General features: G+C 39.8%; 1 protein-coding gene across 1 annotated transcript; it reads left to right on the top strand.

Moving 5' to 3' along the window:
• Positions 1-12,291: 12,291 nt before the first annotated feature.
• LOC121505791 (zinc-binding protein A33-like) lies at positions 12,292-16,568 on the top strand. Its single transcript, XM_041781345.1, has 2 exons — positions 12,292-12,342; positions 14,914-16,568. Exon 2 carries the CDS (start codon positions 14,928-14,930, stop codon positions 16,566-16,568), a length of 1,641 nt encoding a protein of 546 aa, XP_041637279.1. The 5' UTR covers positions 12,292-12,342; positions 14,914-14,927.
• The last annotated feature ends 355 nt before the right edge of the window (positions 16,569-16,923 follow it).

The raw sequence follows: 16,923 nt of genomic DNA, 5'->3' as shown, positions 1-16,923 counted from the left end.
TTAAACCCATTTTTGTCCCTATTTATCCATTTTACCTCTTTTTTGCCTCTGTTAACCCATTTGCCATTTTTAACCAATTATGGCCACTTTTCAAACTTATTTCACCATTTCTTGCCTTTTTTTTTTTTTTTCCAATTTTTAACATGTTTTCACCACTTTCCGCTAAGTGTGTCTCTGTTACCCACATTTTGCTACTGTTACCCCTTTTCACCACTTTTATAGCCTTTCTGCCAATTTTAAATGCATTTTGTGATGTAATATGACGTTTTTGCTCATTTAAACCCATTTTGTCCATTGTTACCCATTTCACCTCTTTTCTGCCTGTTTTGCCACTTTCCCCCCATTTTTCCTTGTCATTTTGACATTTCTCAGCCATTTTTGCCACTTTCCAATCCTATTTCTCCACCTTTTCGGCCCATTTTGGCCATTTTGAATCATTTTTTTTTAGCAATTTAAAGAACAATTTTCACCAATGTCACCAAAATAATACATCTTGTTACACTAATTTTGCCAATTTAAACACATTTTTGGTCACTTGTTGCCCATTTTTACCACTTTTTTTCTTTTTCATGCCATTTTTGCCACTTTCTGGCTATTGTTGCTTCTGTTAACCCATTTTTGCCACTATTAGTCCCTTTTCACCACTTTTTGTAGCCATTTCTCACCCATTTTGACTGCAGTTTGCTATGAAAAATGCCCATTTTTGCCACCTTAAAACTATTTTTGCCACTCATCCACCAATTTAATCCTTTTCTAAGAAAGGGGTTTACAGTTTGAAGAAGGCTATGTACTTCAACACAAATAAATAAAATATTTTTTTGCTTTGATTAGAGTGGTTATTATCAGGGTTTGAAGTGAAGCATGTTTATCACAGCTTAACTTTAAAATGGACCATGAAATGAAATAATAAATCAGACCATTGAACACTGTGAACATCCACTCCTTCAAACCCTGCGGATACAAACTCAGACACATGGTTCCTCAGCTGTTAATCCCACATGTTTGCCGTGTTCGTCATGTTTCTGAGCAGAGCTCACAGCTCTGACTAACTGATGCTTTCAACAATGAAGGCCTTTGAAGGAGAAGAGGGGATGGAGGAGGAGAAGAGAAACAGAGGATAGAGAGGAGAAGGGATCAGAGCTGGTGCGGAACAGAGAGGGGGATTCTGGGAAAGATGAGAACAGAGGGTCATAATTTATTCCAGTGTGTTGACTGATGGAGGCTGCAGAGTCATATTCAGTGACAGGAAGATACTGAGAGAGAAACATCTAAGAGTGTTTTCATACCTAATCTGTTTGGTTTGGTTAAAGACAACTCGAGCCTGTTAGGTCAGTGTGGTTCTTTAGTCCCAGTATAAAAGCTGTCAGTCAATCCCTGGGGTAGACTGACCTGAATTTCAGCTTACAGCAGGAAACATTTAGCTTTTTGGATTAAACCAGCTACCATAGCCAGTGGAGTATGTGTACAGAGCACAGGCAGACCTAAAGGAACTTCACAAATCTTATGAATGGATGAGCATGTAGAGGCTGAGGAGGATTAACATGCACCTATCTTTACCTCTGATGAGTTTCATTATTTGACGTCCAGGAGGCTGCTGTTGTCGATTATATTGTAATGAAATTTAATTGTGTTGGGATTAGAAGTCATCAAATTTCACATAGGCTTCAATTACTAAACATTTAACCTAAAGAATATCATTTTCTTGTGGTTTGGTGCCTTTAAATAAAGGATAAGTGTTTTTTATGTGCTTCTATGTGGAAAATTTAAGCAAAAACACAGGTGGATGATGTATGTTTCCATGCGTGTAATGGCCTTGTTTCCACTCTGAGCTCATGTTCTGGTCATTTATCTCTCATATACTCCTGCGTTAATGAAAGAGAGGCGCCATTAGTCGTTCTTGTCATCTGAAGGAGCCGTGGAGATGGAGCGACCTCATCCATCCATTCCTCCTCTGTCTCTGCTTTATCCTGATTGGTCCATTCTTAATAGCCTGCTCTTCATCTGTTAGGTGGAGGACTAAATCGAGTTAAACCAACATCAGGACCGTAACAACACTTAGTGATTTTACGGCCTGATTTTTATGAATGACCTCCGGCCCCGCTCGTCTTCTCAGGCTTGTGTGGCCATTATGTCCTCTAACCATAAAAGTGTGTTTGAATTACACGGTGGTCTTTTGTAGCAGTGATGGAGAGTGGCAGTAAATGTCAGCAAAGAGGCCGACGGCTCACTGCAGCTTCCTCTGCTGATTTATCTGCTCCATTTACACTGAAGATAATCCTTATCATGGCCGCACGCCACTTAGGCCAATCAGGATCATGTTCTGCATGTTTTAATGAAGATACCTGTGACAGCTTCATGTTCTGAGAGTGTGTGGGAGATTCAAGTCAAGGAATCCCTTGTGTTTTCAGTTAGCTGTGGACGCTCTGAAACCAGTGCTGGAATCAGTGCTGGTCTGGAGCCTAAATGATCATACTCATTCAAAGTGATGCACAATAGTGTCTGCCTCATACTAGTATTATTAACTAAAAAACATAACATAATGTAACGTCACCTACCTGTGATTAATCTTGAAACCTTAACGTGTTAACTCCTTTTGACATCTACAGAGGACATTTAGGGCTTTTCAATGGTACCAAATGTGAAGGGGTGGGGCTTTGGTACCTTTTTCTTTCTCATCAAGGAAAATGGTGTCCATCAGTGCAAGCGCATTTTATGGGAAGAGGAAAAGTAAGTGCATAATACTTTCTATTGAGCAAATTTTGGCTTGAAATGGTGTTGGCATATTTTATATAAGTCTCTTAACAACACATTAAAACATTGTCTGAATTATTTTAACTGAATTTTAGCATAGTATTCAAGTGTTAAAAAAATGTCCTCCATAGTGGACATTTGTAGTTATTTCCTCCATTTTGTTCTGTTTTTTCAAATGACAAGAAATGGAGTCATTCTCAGACGCAGAACGAATTTTACTGCAAACTGTTAATGGAAACTCAGATTTTGGGTTGTCTGATGAAAAAGATCAAGATACAATGATTGAGCCAGGTGAACAAACCACATGCATCAAGGTGTCGCAGATCCGGCATCTTACATCACAGGCTCAGAGAGTAACATCACAGGCTCAGAGAGTAACATCACAGGCTCTGAGGGCCTCATCACAGGCTCAGAGAGTAACATCACAGGCTCTGAGGGCCTCATCACAGGCTCAGAGACTAACATCACAGGCTCTGAGGGCCTCATCACAGGCTCAGAGAATAACATCACAGGCTCAGAGAGTAACATCACAGGCTCTGAGGGCCTCATCACAGGCTCAGAGAGTAACATCACAGGCTCTGAGGGCCTCATCACAGGCTCAGAGAGTAACATCACAGGCTCAGAGAGTAACATCACAGGCTCTGAGGGCCTCATCACAGGCTCAGAGAGTAACATCACAGGCTCTGAGGGCCTCATCACAGACTCAGGGAACTGCTTTTTGACGTATCATACCAAATAAGCACAACAAAGCAAAACAAAAGTGATAATGGACAGTTATGTGGATTTTAAACTCATTCTTATGTCGACTTTTTGGTATTTTCTTCAGGAATAACTGATTGCTATCAATGTTTGGTTTCACATGTATGGCGCTCCGATGTCCACTGTAGTGGACACATGATGTCTTAAAAATAAAAACTTTTTTTTCCAAGAAAAATGTTTTCAGTATTCTAATTACATTACAAAGATTGGGGGATTTAAAAAATGTGATTGGACAACATTTTTTTTTCCTGGTAGTCAGGAAGATATGACTAAGTTTGACCACAACTTGCTCCCGTAGTCCTCCAGCGGGGATGTTTACATGCCTGGGGGTGAAGAGGTGAGAGGGTCAGACACAGCCAGCAGTGGTGAGTGAGGAGACAGATCTGCTTAACAGCATTTTTCTTTTTAAAAAGCTGGAGAATTGTGGGTGGATGCTGCAGCGATGAACTGTCTTTGCACCGAAGCACAACGAGTCTTAGTACCACCTTCAGGTAAAGCACAGCTTCGCTCATGTTAGCAAAGATGCTAACAACAACACGGGATCAAGCCATGGTCATACCACTCTCTCCAGTTGCTTCAGGACAGTTTTCTTCTCCAGCTGCTCAGATAAATGTTGAAAAGTGCTCCAAAACTTTGAGCAAATCCTGTTTGTTAACAAATCCAGTGTTAAAATCCACGGTGGGATTGGCAAAATTGAAATTGGCAAATTTTACCAGCTTACGACGGAAAATATGATGCGTTCAGGTAACCATAGTAAATAAGACGACTGTATTCTACGTTATGTTCCAATGCCACATAGAAATTGGAAAATTTAGTTTTTGATGAGAAACATCAATAAATAGTTTTTAATGTGTTTATATTTGAGGGTTATACAATAGATGTGACAGACTGAGTCATAGTTTTTTTTTAACTCATGCACCACTCAGCTAAGACCACTTGTAGTTTAAGTATTTGCCCTTGTTTTGTTTTTCCAACAGATCAGCACTTTCAATGTGCTGTACATAGAATTAAAAGAATGAAAATAAAAACCTTGGCAATACAAGCTTTAAAAATCTAAAAACCAAAAAATATACTTAAACTATGAAAAATGTTGTGATTAATCATGATTAATCACAGCGTAATGATGTGATTAACTTGATTTTTTTTTTAAATCGAGTAACAGCACTAGTAAAAACGTATCTGTATCTGCAGTTAAATATCTACTTGTATCAGCTGTATATCTGCCAATGTCAACCTAAGTTATCAACCTGTATTGGATGTAAATATTGCATTTATCAGCTGTAAATATCAGCTATGATATCTTTGATAGCAGGCCTATATTGGCTGAAATATCCGCCTGCATCAGCTACAAATATCAGTCTTTATCAGCTGTTAATATCAGCCTATGTATTGACTGTTATTATCCATCTATACTGGATGTAAATTTCAGCCTATATCGGCTGTAAACATTAGCCTATATCAACTTTATTTATCAGCCTGTAAAAGACTGTAAGTATCAGTATATATTGGCTTTAAATAGCTACCAATATCAGTTGTAAATATTGGCCAATAACGACTAAATATCTGCCTATATGAGATGTAAACATCAGCCTATATAGGTTGGGAATATAAGCATTTAACAGCTGTAAATATGAGCCAATGTCACTGCAAATACTGGTCTATATCAGCTGTATATTCCCTTATTAATTGGCTGTATATACTGACCTATGTTGGCAGTAAATATCAGCTTTTATCAGCTGTAAATATTGGTCTGTATCAACATTCATGATCAGCCTTTAAAAACTTTAGGTATCAGCCTATCTTGTCTGTAAACATGGTCCCATATCAGGTATTAATATTGGCAAATACCGACTAAATAGCAGTCTATATCGGCCAGAAATATCAGCATTCATCAGCTTTAAATATCAGCTAATATGATCTGCTTTTCTCAGCCTTCGTTAGCTGTAAATATTGGACTATATCACTGCAAATACTGGCTATATTGGCAGTAAATATCAGCCTGTGTACCAGCTGTAAATATTGGACTATATTACTGCAAATGCTGGCTATATTGGCAGTAAATATCAGCCTGTATACCAGCTGTAAATATTGGCCTATATCAGCAGCAAGTATCAGCCTATATTGGCTGTAAATATCAGCCACTATCAACTTGAATTATCAAAACATATACGGGCCCATATCTGTTGTAGATATGGGCCAGTATTGACTAAATATCTGACTATATCAGCTGTAAGGCCTTGGAATATCTGCATTTATCAGCAGTAAATATCAGACAAGTCATCTGTTTTCATCCACCTATATCAGCTCCTTATTAGTCTATAAGTAGGTTGTAAATACCAGCCTTTATCAGCAGTAAATACCAGCATATATAATAGATGTAAATATCGGCCTACCTCAGCAGCAAGAATCAGGTTATATCAGCTGTAAATATTGTCTTATACCTCTGCAAATACTGGCCTATATCAGCTGTATATTTATCTATAAATTAGCTGTAAATATCAGCCTCTATCAGCTGAAATCTTGGCCTACATCATCAGCAAGTATCATCTTATACTGGCTGTAAGTATTGGCTTTTATTGACTCTAATTATCAGCCTATATCAGCTGTAAATATCTGCCATACATATACTATAATTATTAGCCTATATCTGTGGTATAAATCTGCCTGTATTGACTTTAAATATAGACATTCATCAGCTGTAAATACTGGCCTTTATCAACTCCAAAGTTTACTGGGGTGATTTCAGAAGGCCAAGGAGCATCCTAAAGCTGATTGGCTCTCTGACACACATGAATGCCATAGACTGTTTCTGTAACCTGATTCACATGGTGCATCTATTTTGCATTTAATTTGTATCAATCACAGAAAATGAAAACTTTGGTTTGAATAGCTCTACTACTTTATTTTTTAAGAAAGATTAACCTGAAAGAGAGCACAGAGAATCCTTCATGACGTTGAAGGTGCAGCATTCCTCATAAACCTGTAATGCACCCATCCATTAGATTTTCTACAAATTGATGGTATTCCTCACTAAACGCAGCCGCATCTCTTTGACTAAACGCTTCCTGTTAAAATGGCTGAATAATCAAGCTGCATGATTTACCACCTTTGAAATGAAGTTTGAGAACTTTCCGAGTTGTTAAATCACTTGGGTTCCCGTCCAGATGGTGCGACATTAATCAGTCTGCTCTGAAATTTTAATCAAAGAGAAGCCTGAAAGACGGGCACAGCTCCTCCAGATGGAGTTCTGTTGGAGATATTTCCTCTCCTCCCATCCTTCACGTCGTCTCCTCCTCCTCTCTCAGAAGGACGTGGACGAGTGGAAAGGTTGAAGGTATTTTTCACTCAGCACAGTGGGGGAATAAATGAGAAGAGGTAGCTGTATATCAGATAACCAAGATTAATCACCTCCAATGTAAAGCATAGAGTCTGTATGTACTGAGATCTAAGTGAAAATTAATCACTGCTGAACACATTAACATACGGTGGCTATGATGTTGAAAACTTTCAATCACTGCACCCATCTTCAAATCTGCACATCATTGGATGAACAAGAGGCTTAATTAAAGATACAATGTGAGGAAATTTTGCACTAAAATGTCCATATTAATTTATAGTGGACAACTCCTGCTGTACAATATACAGCAATGTTAAACAGTATTTGTCCCCTTCCTGATTTTTCTTTTCTTCATATTTGTCGCACTTGAATGTTTCAGATCATCAAACCAGTTTCATTATTAGACAAAGATACCTGAGTAAATACAAAAGGGATATTTATTAAGAAAAAAGCCACCCACACCCACCTGGCCCTGTGTGAAAAAGACTTCTAAGGTTAGGTTTAGGTCATTGCCCTTCAACCTACTAACTTGTTGTTGCAGCTTTGTCAGCAACAACTGCAAGACAACAACCAGTTGTGTCAACTGTCAATGAGTCTTTAATTTTGGCCCACTCTTCTTTGCAGAATTGTTCAAATTCAGCTACACTGGAGAGTTTTCCAGCATGAATGGCCTGTTTAAGGTCACACCACAACATCTCAATCAGTTTTAAGTCTGGTCTTTGAAGAGACTACTCAAAAACCTTCACTTTGTTGTTTTTAAGCCATTCAGAGGTGGATTTGCTGGTGTGTTTCGGATCATTGTCCTGCTGCATAACCCAAGTGTGCTTGAGCCTGATGTCAGGAACTGATGGCCGGACATTTTCCTTCAGGATTTTCTGGAAGAGAGCAGAATTCATGGTTCCGTCAATTACAGCAAGTGGTCAAGCAGCAAAGCAGCCCCAGACAATCACACTACTGCCACCATTTTAGACTGCCGGTATGTTAATTTTAATTTTAATCAAGATGTAACGGGACACACATCTTCCAAAACTTTAGTCGGTTAGTACACAAAATATACTGTATTCCCAAAAGTCTTGGGACTCATCAGGATATTTTTTTTCCAAATGTGAGACGAGCCTTTGTGTTCTTTTCCTGTCAACTCTCCCATTGATGCCATTTTTGGCCAGTGTTTTTTTTATAGTTGAATCCTGAACGCTGACCTTAACTGAGTCAAGTGAGGCCTGCAGATCTTTAGATGTTCAGGGTTCCTTTGTGACCTCCTGGATGAGTCGTCAATGTGCTCTTAGATTGATTTTGGTAGGCCACTCTTTGAAAGGTTCACCTCCGTTACAAGTTTTCTCTATTTGTGGATAAAACCTTAGCTTTAGAAATAGCTTTGCAGCCCTTTTTAGACTGATGAGGGTTGAGTCAACAAGTTAACATGAATGACCTGGACAGATGTTTGGACAAATTCATAACCCATCCAGCCTCTTTTGTAATTGGTGTGGACGCATAAAAACTATACATATCAGGAGTTTAGACCTTTTTAAAAATTGATTTAGAAATTTAAGAGCAAAGTCCTACTTCTTGTACTCATACCACAGCCTGAATACCCTGCTGTGTGCATAACATGCTTTGTAATTTGAATAATATTGAAACAACAGAAACATAAATACTTAAAAGAACAAGAAAATACACACATGCCTAAAGGAACACACTTTCCCTGTTCATCAAATACACGCAGTTATTCACATTGATCTTTTTCCCTGAGTCATCGAAGAAAGACTGATTTCCTGAACAGTCCTTTACAGCGCTGCTCTCGTGTGGCCAACATCTGCAACTGCATTATTCTGCTTTCAGAGCCATCATCCAGTCAAATATCTAAAACGTTCTTATATCTGTGGTTCAGTTCTCTGCTTTTTTGGTTAAACTTTGTGTGTCTGTATGTTTTCAGCTGAAACAGATTGAAGTGTGTGTTTTATCTTTAATGGAGTTTTACAAGCCCCATTCCAAAAAGTTGGGGCGCTTTTCAAAATATAAATAAAAACAGAAGTCAATGATTGTCAAATCTCTTAAACCCCAAAGCTAATTTAAAATGAACCAAAATAAGGACAACTGTTCTTGGTCTGATGGATCAAAATTTGAAATTATTTTGTGCCTAAAGAGGAAAGGGACCAGCATGCAGTTCAAAGGCCTGCATCTCTGATGGTATGAGAGCATTAGTGCCTATGGCGTGGGCAGCTTACACATCTGGAAAGGCACTATCGATGCTGAAAAGTAGATAGATATTGTAGAGTAATTGTAATTGCTCCTCTTTGATGAAGGGGGCAGGTTACAAACTAAAACTACCTGTAGTTACATAATGTTTTTAATAAGAAAGCTATCTCTATGCTTCATGACATTTTACCATTTCTTCCTCACAGTTTACAGGGAAATAAATCTGAGCTCCACAGAACTGGCCTGACCGGTTGAACTTTTTTATCTTTCAGGCCACGGTTAAATGGTTGATCCTGCTGATTGCTTCTCATCTGCTGCTGATGACAGATGCTGGTTTGAATGACGGTAAAACATACTTTAGCTTCACAGCTGGATGGACTCCTTGATTGTATAAAAATTTTCTTCTAACTAAAAAGTTACAAAGATATGACTTGACATTTATGAAATAACTGTCAGCATTAATGTGCCAATTTTACTAAAATGTGGTGCACATTTTACACGTGCACTCATGCAGATTTCTTCAAATGCAACGTTTTCAGAGGTTCCTGGTGTGAATCTCAGTCTAATAGGGCTCATGCTCTGTCTGCATAGATTTTCTCCAGGTTTTCTCTCACAATCCAAAGACGTGCTCATTAAGTTGTTGACACTAAATTGCCCTTAGATGTGAGTGGCAAACCCCCTTACTCAAGCAGCTAAGGCAGTATAGATAACAAATATTTCCTTCAAGTGAATTTGTAATCCGACTGGATTACTTGATCTTTCAGACCGTGGTAACATTGATAGTCTACAAAGTTTACTGACTCTGTAGTAAGTCAGTTTGCTTTTAATGCTGAGGGAGAATAGATGTGAAAGAGCCACACTGTATATGGATAAAAGTATTTGGCTACCTTACCATTACACCAACAGGGACTGTAAAGAAATTGTATTCAAATACATGTATTTACTCTATAGCAGCTATAACATCCACTCCTCTTGGAAGGCTTTCCACAAGTGTGGAGTGTTTCTGTGGAAATTTGCGCCCATTCATTCTGTAGAGCATTTATGAGGTCAGGTACTGATGTTGGATGAAAGGACTTGCTCACAATCTCCATCCTAAAGGTGCTGGATGGGGTTGAGGTCAGGCCTCTGTGTGGGCCAGTCAAGTTCTTCCACACTAAAATGTTTGCAAATGGAGACTGCATGGCTAAGTGCTTGATTTTATAAACCTGTGGCAACAGGTCTGATTGAAACACCTAAATTCAATAATTAACAGGTGTGGCCAAAAACTTTTGACAATATGGTGTATATTTGAGCATAGAAGCACATTGTTGCAACTGACTGAAACCAATTGTATTGTAAATATCAAATTCAAATCAGGTATGTTTGCTTTTCTTCTGAGGTCACATTTGATCCCGTGTTTCTGTGAGATCTCATGTCTGTGAAACTTCTACTACCAACAGCAGGTTTGATCTCATGGTCTGGCTGAATTGTCCAGTACGGGCATTCAGAGGATTATAATCTTGAATATCACCCAAGTATATCCTGATGTCAGTGCATTTTGTTAAACTGCTGCCAAATAGAGACTTTTTGTAATCATGCTAGTGTAGAATTTTGCAATGTGTTGGTTTGCGTTAGATCTCTGCTGTAGATTGGAGCAGGATTTTAGTGAGTGAGGTATTTCAGGGTTAAATCTGTTTCCAGTACAATGACAGAGGGTTTGTTTCTTATCAGGATGCATCACCATGTTCAGTGATGCTGCACACCTGACCGGCTCCAGAGCAGGTTTGGTTCCAGATAAGAGATCCACCAGTATCACATGGTTATTCAACGCATGAACATGTGGCTCTATCATGTTGCTAAATCTTACTATAATTAGCCACCTGATTAATGATACATTTTGTCCATCCATAGAATCATTTCAAGCTTTATATCCAAACATACTGAAGCGACAAATATAGAGAATTTTTAAACCCTGGGACCTCAGTGAATATCTCTACTACTAAGTGTGACGCATGTGTCTGTTGTTTTATTTGTGTAGAGCGTGTATTTGGTGCCAGCCTTGTGCCTATTTGGGGGATTCAGAGGTGCTCCCAGGCCAGATGAGATAGCCTACATAAACCATCCAACGAGTCCTGGATCTCCTTCCAGTTGGATGGAAGACCTCAACGAGGCAACCAGGAGGCATCCTGATCAGATGCCCGAACAACCTCAACAGCCTCCTTTCCAGTCAAAAGAGTAATGGCACTACTTTAACATCCCTGCGGATGTCCTCACCCTATCTCTAAGGCCGACCCAGTCACCCTCCTGAGGAATCTCGTTTCGACTGCTTGCAACCGCGATCTCATTCTTTCGGTCATTACCCAGAATTCATGACCACAGGTGAGGGAACAAAGATCAGCCAGTAAGTTGAGAGTTTCGCCATCCTGCTCAGCTTCCTCTTCACCACAGCGGTACACCATCAATCCACCTGTCAATGTCACGGTCCATTCTACCCATACTTCTGTACAAGACCCTGAGATACTTGAACTCCTTCACTTTGGCCAAAGACACCCTCCCTTCCTGAATGGAGCGATCTACCGTTTTCCAGCAGAGAACCTTGGCCTCAGACTTGGAGGTGCTGACCTTCACTGCACACTCAGCTAGATCCACAAAACACTTGTAGACTGGATGTACAAACTCCCATGCTCCCTCAAGGTGCCCTGCAAGGTTAAATGTCACATTGAGCCCTAGCTATCTGGGACTTGCAGGTATTATTTTACCACCCACTCCTGTCCAACCCAGTCTGGCTACAGACACCCACTGTCAGGACAAATATGCACAAAAACTTAAAACATAAAATTCAGGGCTGGTTGAAAATCCATAAATACTCTCAGTTTAAAAAGCTCGTAAAATAAACATAGTTATTACTATTCTGATCAAAATGTCTTAGTCTAGAAAATTCCAGGTAAATGTAAGAGATAAACGGTAGCGATGAATATCTCAGCATTATATAACAGAGTAAGGATGGGGGTATTACATAAGCTGCCTCTTAAAAACACTTTTCTCTGTCTTTATAACCCCATTGATCTTAAACTGATCAATTTTACACATGAACTGTTCTGATGAGGAAAGCTGAAATTTGTATTCTACTTTAATAATCAGAAATCTGTATTAAAAATCCCCGTATCTTTCTTCAACCAGAAAGGGTTAACAAGGCTATGACAGTTAGAGGCGGAGACGTGCCGTTTCTCTCCACACTTCATTCCTCCAAATAAATTTACCTGAGACAACTTAAGGCTCTCTTATTCTCTCAAAGAAGGATCTTGTTAGAATCAGCCGTGGTGAGTACAATGGGTAGATTTTAATGTTTAAAGATGCTGAAGTATAACAGATTATTAGTAGAGATGTGTGCTGTTGGAGCTACTTAATTTAACAGCTCTGTATCTTTTGAATGTTGAGGTTTTGGTTTAAGGGATATTGAAATGACGGGTTATTTGATTTTTGTTTTAAAATATAAAATTAAAAGACAAAAAGCTACTGTAGGCTATTTATATAATTTTTATTTCACATTTGCATATGTTCTGTAGTTCTCTGGCTTTGGTACCTGAAAAGAGATGCTTCATAATGTTTTGCTACTTTCATGATTGATTTTAGCTGAATGGGAAAGAGCCTCATATTCATTTTTTTTCTCTGGGGCATCCACATCTATAAAACCCCCTGTAGGCCTGCTTTATTTACCATATCTGTTCTAGTCTGAAGTTGAATTGAAATAGAATCCTTTTGTGAGTGGTGTAGAAATCTTTGAAAAAAGAAGTGAAATGATGGTAAAATACAACTCCAGCTGTTCATTTTTATTCACATTAGGGTATAAACAACATATCAGATGTTAAAAGGGATACATTTTTCTTTTTCATGAAAAACATGGGCTCATTTTGAATTTAATGATAGCAACACGTCTCAAAAAAGAAGGGATGGGGCGATAAACATCTGGAAAGTGAGGAGATCAGTAACTGGAGTCAACAACCGGTCTCCTCTACTGTGACACCATGCTGTTGTGATGGATCTGGTATGTGGCTTAGCATTGTCTTGCTAAAATATTCAAGGCCCATCCTAAAAGATACATTGTCTGGATGGGAGCATATGCTGCTCTAAAACCTTTGCATACTTTTCAGCATTGATAGTGCCTTTCCAGATGTGTAAACTACCCACACCATAGACATTAATGCACTCATACCATCAGAGAAGGCTTTTGATCTGTGCACTGATAACAAGCTGGATGGTCCCTCCCCTCTTTAGTCCACAGGACACGGCTACATGTTTTCCAAAAACATTTTCAAATTTTACGGGAACTGACCAAAGAACAGTTTTCCATTTAGCCTTAGTCTATCCTAAATGAGCTTTGCCTAGAGAGGAAGGTGGCGTTTCTTGAACCTGTTCAGAAATGGCTTCTTCTTTCCATGATACAACGTTAACTTGCAGTTATGAATGGCATGACTAACTCTGTTTACAGACCATGATTTCTGAAAGTGTTTTTCAGCCCATAGAGTGATTTCCAGTACAGAATCATGCCTTTTTTAATGCAGCGGCCCCTGAGGGCCCAAAGATCACCAGCATACAGGCTTGACCTTCAGCCATGGCCTTTGGTTACAGAGATTTATGCAGACTCTCTGAATCTTTGATTATATTATGTACTGTAGATGGTGAGAAATTCAAAGTCTTGCACTTTTATGATGTGGAACATTTTTCTGAAATTGTTTCACAATTTTTAACTTTTAACTTATGCCCATCTTTACTCCTGAAAGACTCTACCTTTCTAAAATGTTCCTTTCATACCCAGTCATATGACTGACCTGTTGCAACTAGCCTAATTATTTGCTCCTCCGGCTCTTTTTCATTACCACTCACTTTTCTAGCCTTTTCTTGCCCCGTCCCTACTTTTTTAATTTTTAACTTTTAACTTATGCCCATCTTTACTCCTGAAAGACTCTACCTTTCTAAAATGTTCCTTTCATACCCAGTCATATGACTGACCTGTTGCAACTAGCCTAATTATTTGCTCCTCCGGCTCTTTTTCATTACCACTCACTTTTCTAGCCTTTTCTTGCCCCGTCCCTACTTTTTTAATTTTTAACTTTTAACTTATGCCCATCTTTACTCCTGAAAGACTCTACCTTTCTAAAATGTTCCTTTCATACCCAGTCATATGACTGACCTGTTGCAACTAGCCTAATTATTTGCTCCTCCGGCTCTTTTTCATTACCACTCACTTTTCCAGCCTTTTCTTGCCCCGTCCCTACTTTTTTTGAGATGTGTTGCTGCCATGGAATTCAAAATGAGCTAATATTTTTCATGAAATGGTAAAATGTCTCAATATCTGATGTGCTGTTATGTCCTATTGAGGATAAAATATATATTTTTTGAGATTTGAAAATCAATGTATTCTGTTTTTTTTTGGAATTGGGGTTGTAAGAGCATAACAAAGAACAGTGTCTTGAGAAAATCTCTTGACCTTCTTGCACAAAGAAAGCAACAAAATGTGAACTTTGTTGATCATTGGATGCCATTGAACCCTTTTGTACATGCTCTCCTGCATATCTGACAATGTGTTATAGTGTTTAACAGTTGAGTTTTACACAGCATCCCAGCTTTTTTGGAATTGGGACTGGAAATAAATAGGGTCTGTAGCTTGATCTACTTTCTTATCCACCATTTAAGGCTTGAAGGAATGTTGTTTGACGTTCTTCAGCTTGGCTCAGCTCATTGTAGTATCTGAACATCTTCAGTAGAACCACCAAATCCATCGGTCTGTAGTGATGGACAGCTTCACTGATTCTAGCTTTTCTGAACTGCTACTATGACTTTTTGTCTTCCATTTCCTTGTTGATTTGTATGATTTCCCCTTTCTTTCTCAGGTCTGTAAAACATCATGACTTCTGCCTGCGCCTTCCTCTCTGAAGAGCAGTTCCGCTGCTCCATCTGTCTGGAGGTGTTCACCGATCCAGTCTCCATCCCATGTGGGCACAACTTCTGCAAGCGCTGCATCACCCATCACTGGGATGTTAGCGATCGGTGTGAATGTCCCGTATGTAAGACGGTGAGCATCAGAAAACCTGAGCTTCACGTCAACACCTTCATAGCAGAGATGGCTGCTCAGTTCAGACGCTCAAGTGTGAAGAAAACCCGCAAAATATCCGTCCAAAGAAGTTTCTCCGAAGGTACAGTACTGTGTGACGTCTGCACAAACACCAAAAGTAGGGCGCTGAAGTCCTGCCTGATGTGCATGACCTCCTACTGTAAGACTCACTTGGAGCCTCATTATAGAATCCCTGGGCTGAAGAGACATGAGCTGATCGATCCTATGGAGAACCTGGAGGACCGGATCTGTCAAAGTCACGGCCAACCTCTGGAGAAGTTCTGTGAGACTGATCAGATGTGCATATGTCGAAGGTGCATCAGTTTGGATCATCAACCTCACCGTATAGTTACTCTAGAGGAGGAATATCAGAGACAAAAGGATGGGCTTGAAGAGAAAGAGGCTGAAATTCAGCAGAACATCCAGGAGAGACAACTGACGATTAAGCGGATGAGAGAGTCCGTGAAGCTCAGCAGAGAAGATGCAGAACTAGAGAAATCCAACAGCGTTCAGGTCTTCTCCACTCTGATCCAAAATGTTGAAAATGACCTTGCTCAGCTCCTTGTATCTATCGAGGAAAAGCAGAAAAAAACAGAAGAAGAAGCTGAAGGCTTCATCGCAGAGCTGGAAGATGACATTTTAGAGCTGACAAAGAGAAGCACAGAGGTGGAGCAGCTCAAGTACACTGAAGACCACCTCCTCTTCCTTCAAAACATCCTATCATTGAACGTCCCACTACCAGCCAACAAATGGACACACGTCCAAGTTTACTCATTGTACGAAGGGACTATGAGGAGAGCTGTGGCTCAGCTGGAGGAGAGACTTAGCAGAGAAGTGAAGAAGCTGCTTAAATCTGAGCTGAAGAAGGTTCAGCAGTACGCCGTGGATGTCACTCTGGATCCCGACACTGCAAACTCCAAACTACTTCTGAAGAATGATGGAAAACAAGTGAGCTATCACGATTTTAAACAGAACATCCCAGACACCCCAAAGAGGTTTTCTACTTGTGCCAGTGTCCTGGGAAAGCAGAGTTGTTCAGCAGGAAAGTTTTATTTTGAGGTTCTGGTCAAAGATAAAACAAAGTGGGAGGTTGGCGTGGCCAGAGAGACGATAAACAGGAAGGGGCATATCACACTCAGCCCAAAGAATGGATTCTGGGCTATCTGGCTGAGGGATGGGTGTGATTACAGGGCTGGTCTTTCCGTCCATCTCTCCCTGAAGTCGAAGCTTGAGAAGGTGGGGGTGTTTATCGACTACGAAGGGGGCATAGTCTCCTTTTATGACGTGGATGCAGCGATGCTCATGCACTCCTTCACTGGCTGTCACTTCAGTGGAAAACTCTTCCCATACTTCCGCCCCTGTAATCTTGACAATGGTGAAAACTCTGCCCCTCTGATCATCTCTACTGTCAGTGAGACAAAGCTGAATGTTTAAGCATTTCATGCCACTATTCAGCTCCTTGGGTCACAATCATTTTTCCAACCAATGCACCAGAAACAGGGACTGGAGTTTGAGATTTTGACTTAAGTTGCACAAATTCATTGTTATTTGAATCAAGCATTGTCAATCATTGCTACTACAGAAGCATGGGGTAGATGCTAGAGGCCTTGAGCTTTGGAAAGAAGAAAACAATGAAAAACAAATGAGAAGAGGACAAGATGGACTGGCTATCCTTCAAACAGAACTTAAGCTACAAATGTGAGAACATGTCAAGAAAATTAGCCCTGTTAGCAGAGCTGAATACTGTGACCTGCTGGTCAGCATCAGGATGCCATTGACCTCAGGTCAG

This window comes from Cheilinus undulatus, linkage group 23 (assembly GCF_018320785.1).
Source record: "Cheilinus undulatus linkage group 23, ASM1832078v1, whole genome shotgun sequence".
NCBI lineage: Eukaryota > Metazoa > Chordata > Actinopteri > Labriformes > Labridae > Cheilinus > Cheilinus undulatus.
Note: the sequence above shows the minus strand (reverse complement) of the source record. Positions and strands in the feature narration are given on the sequence as shown.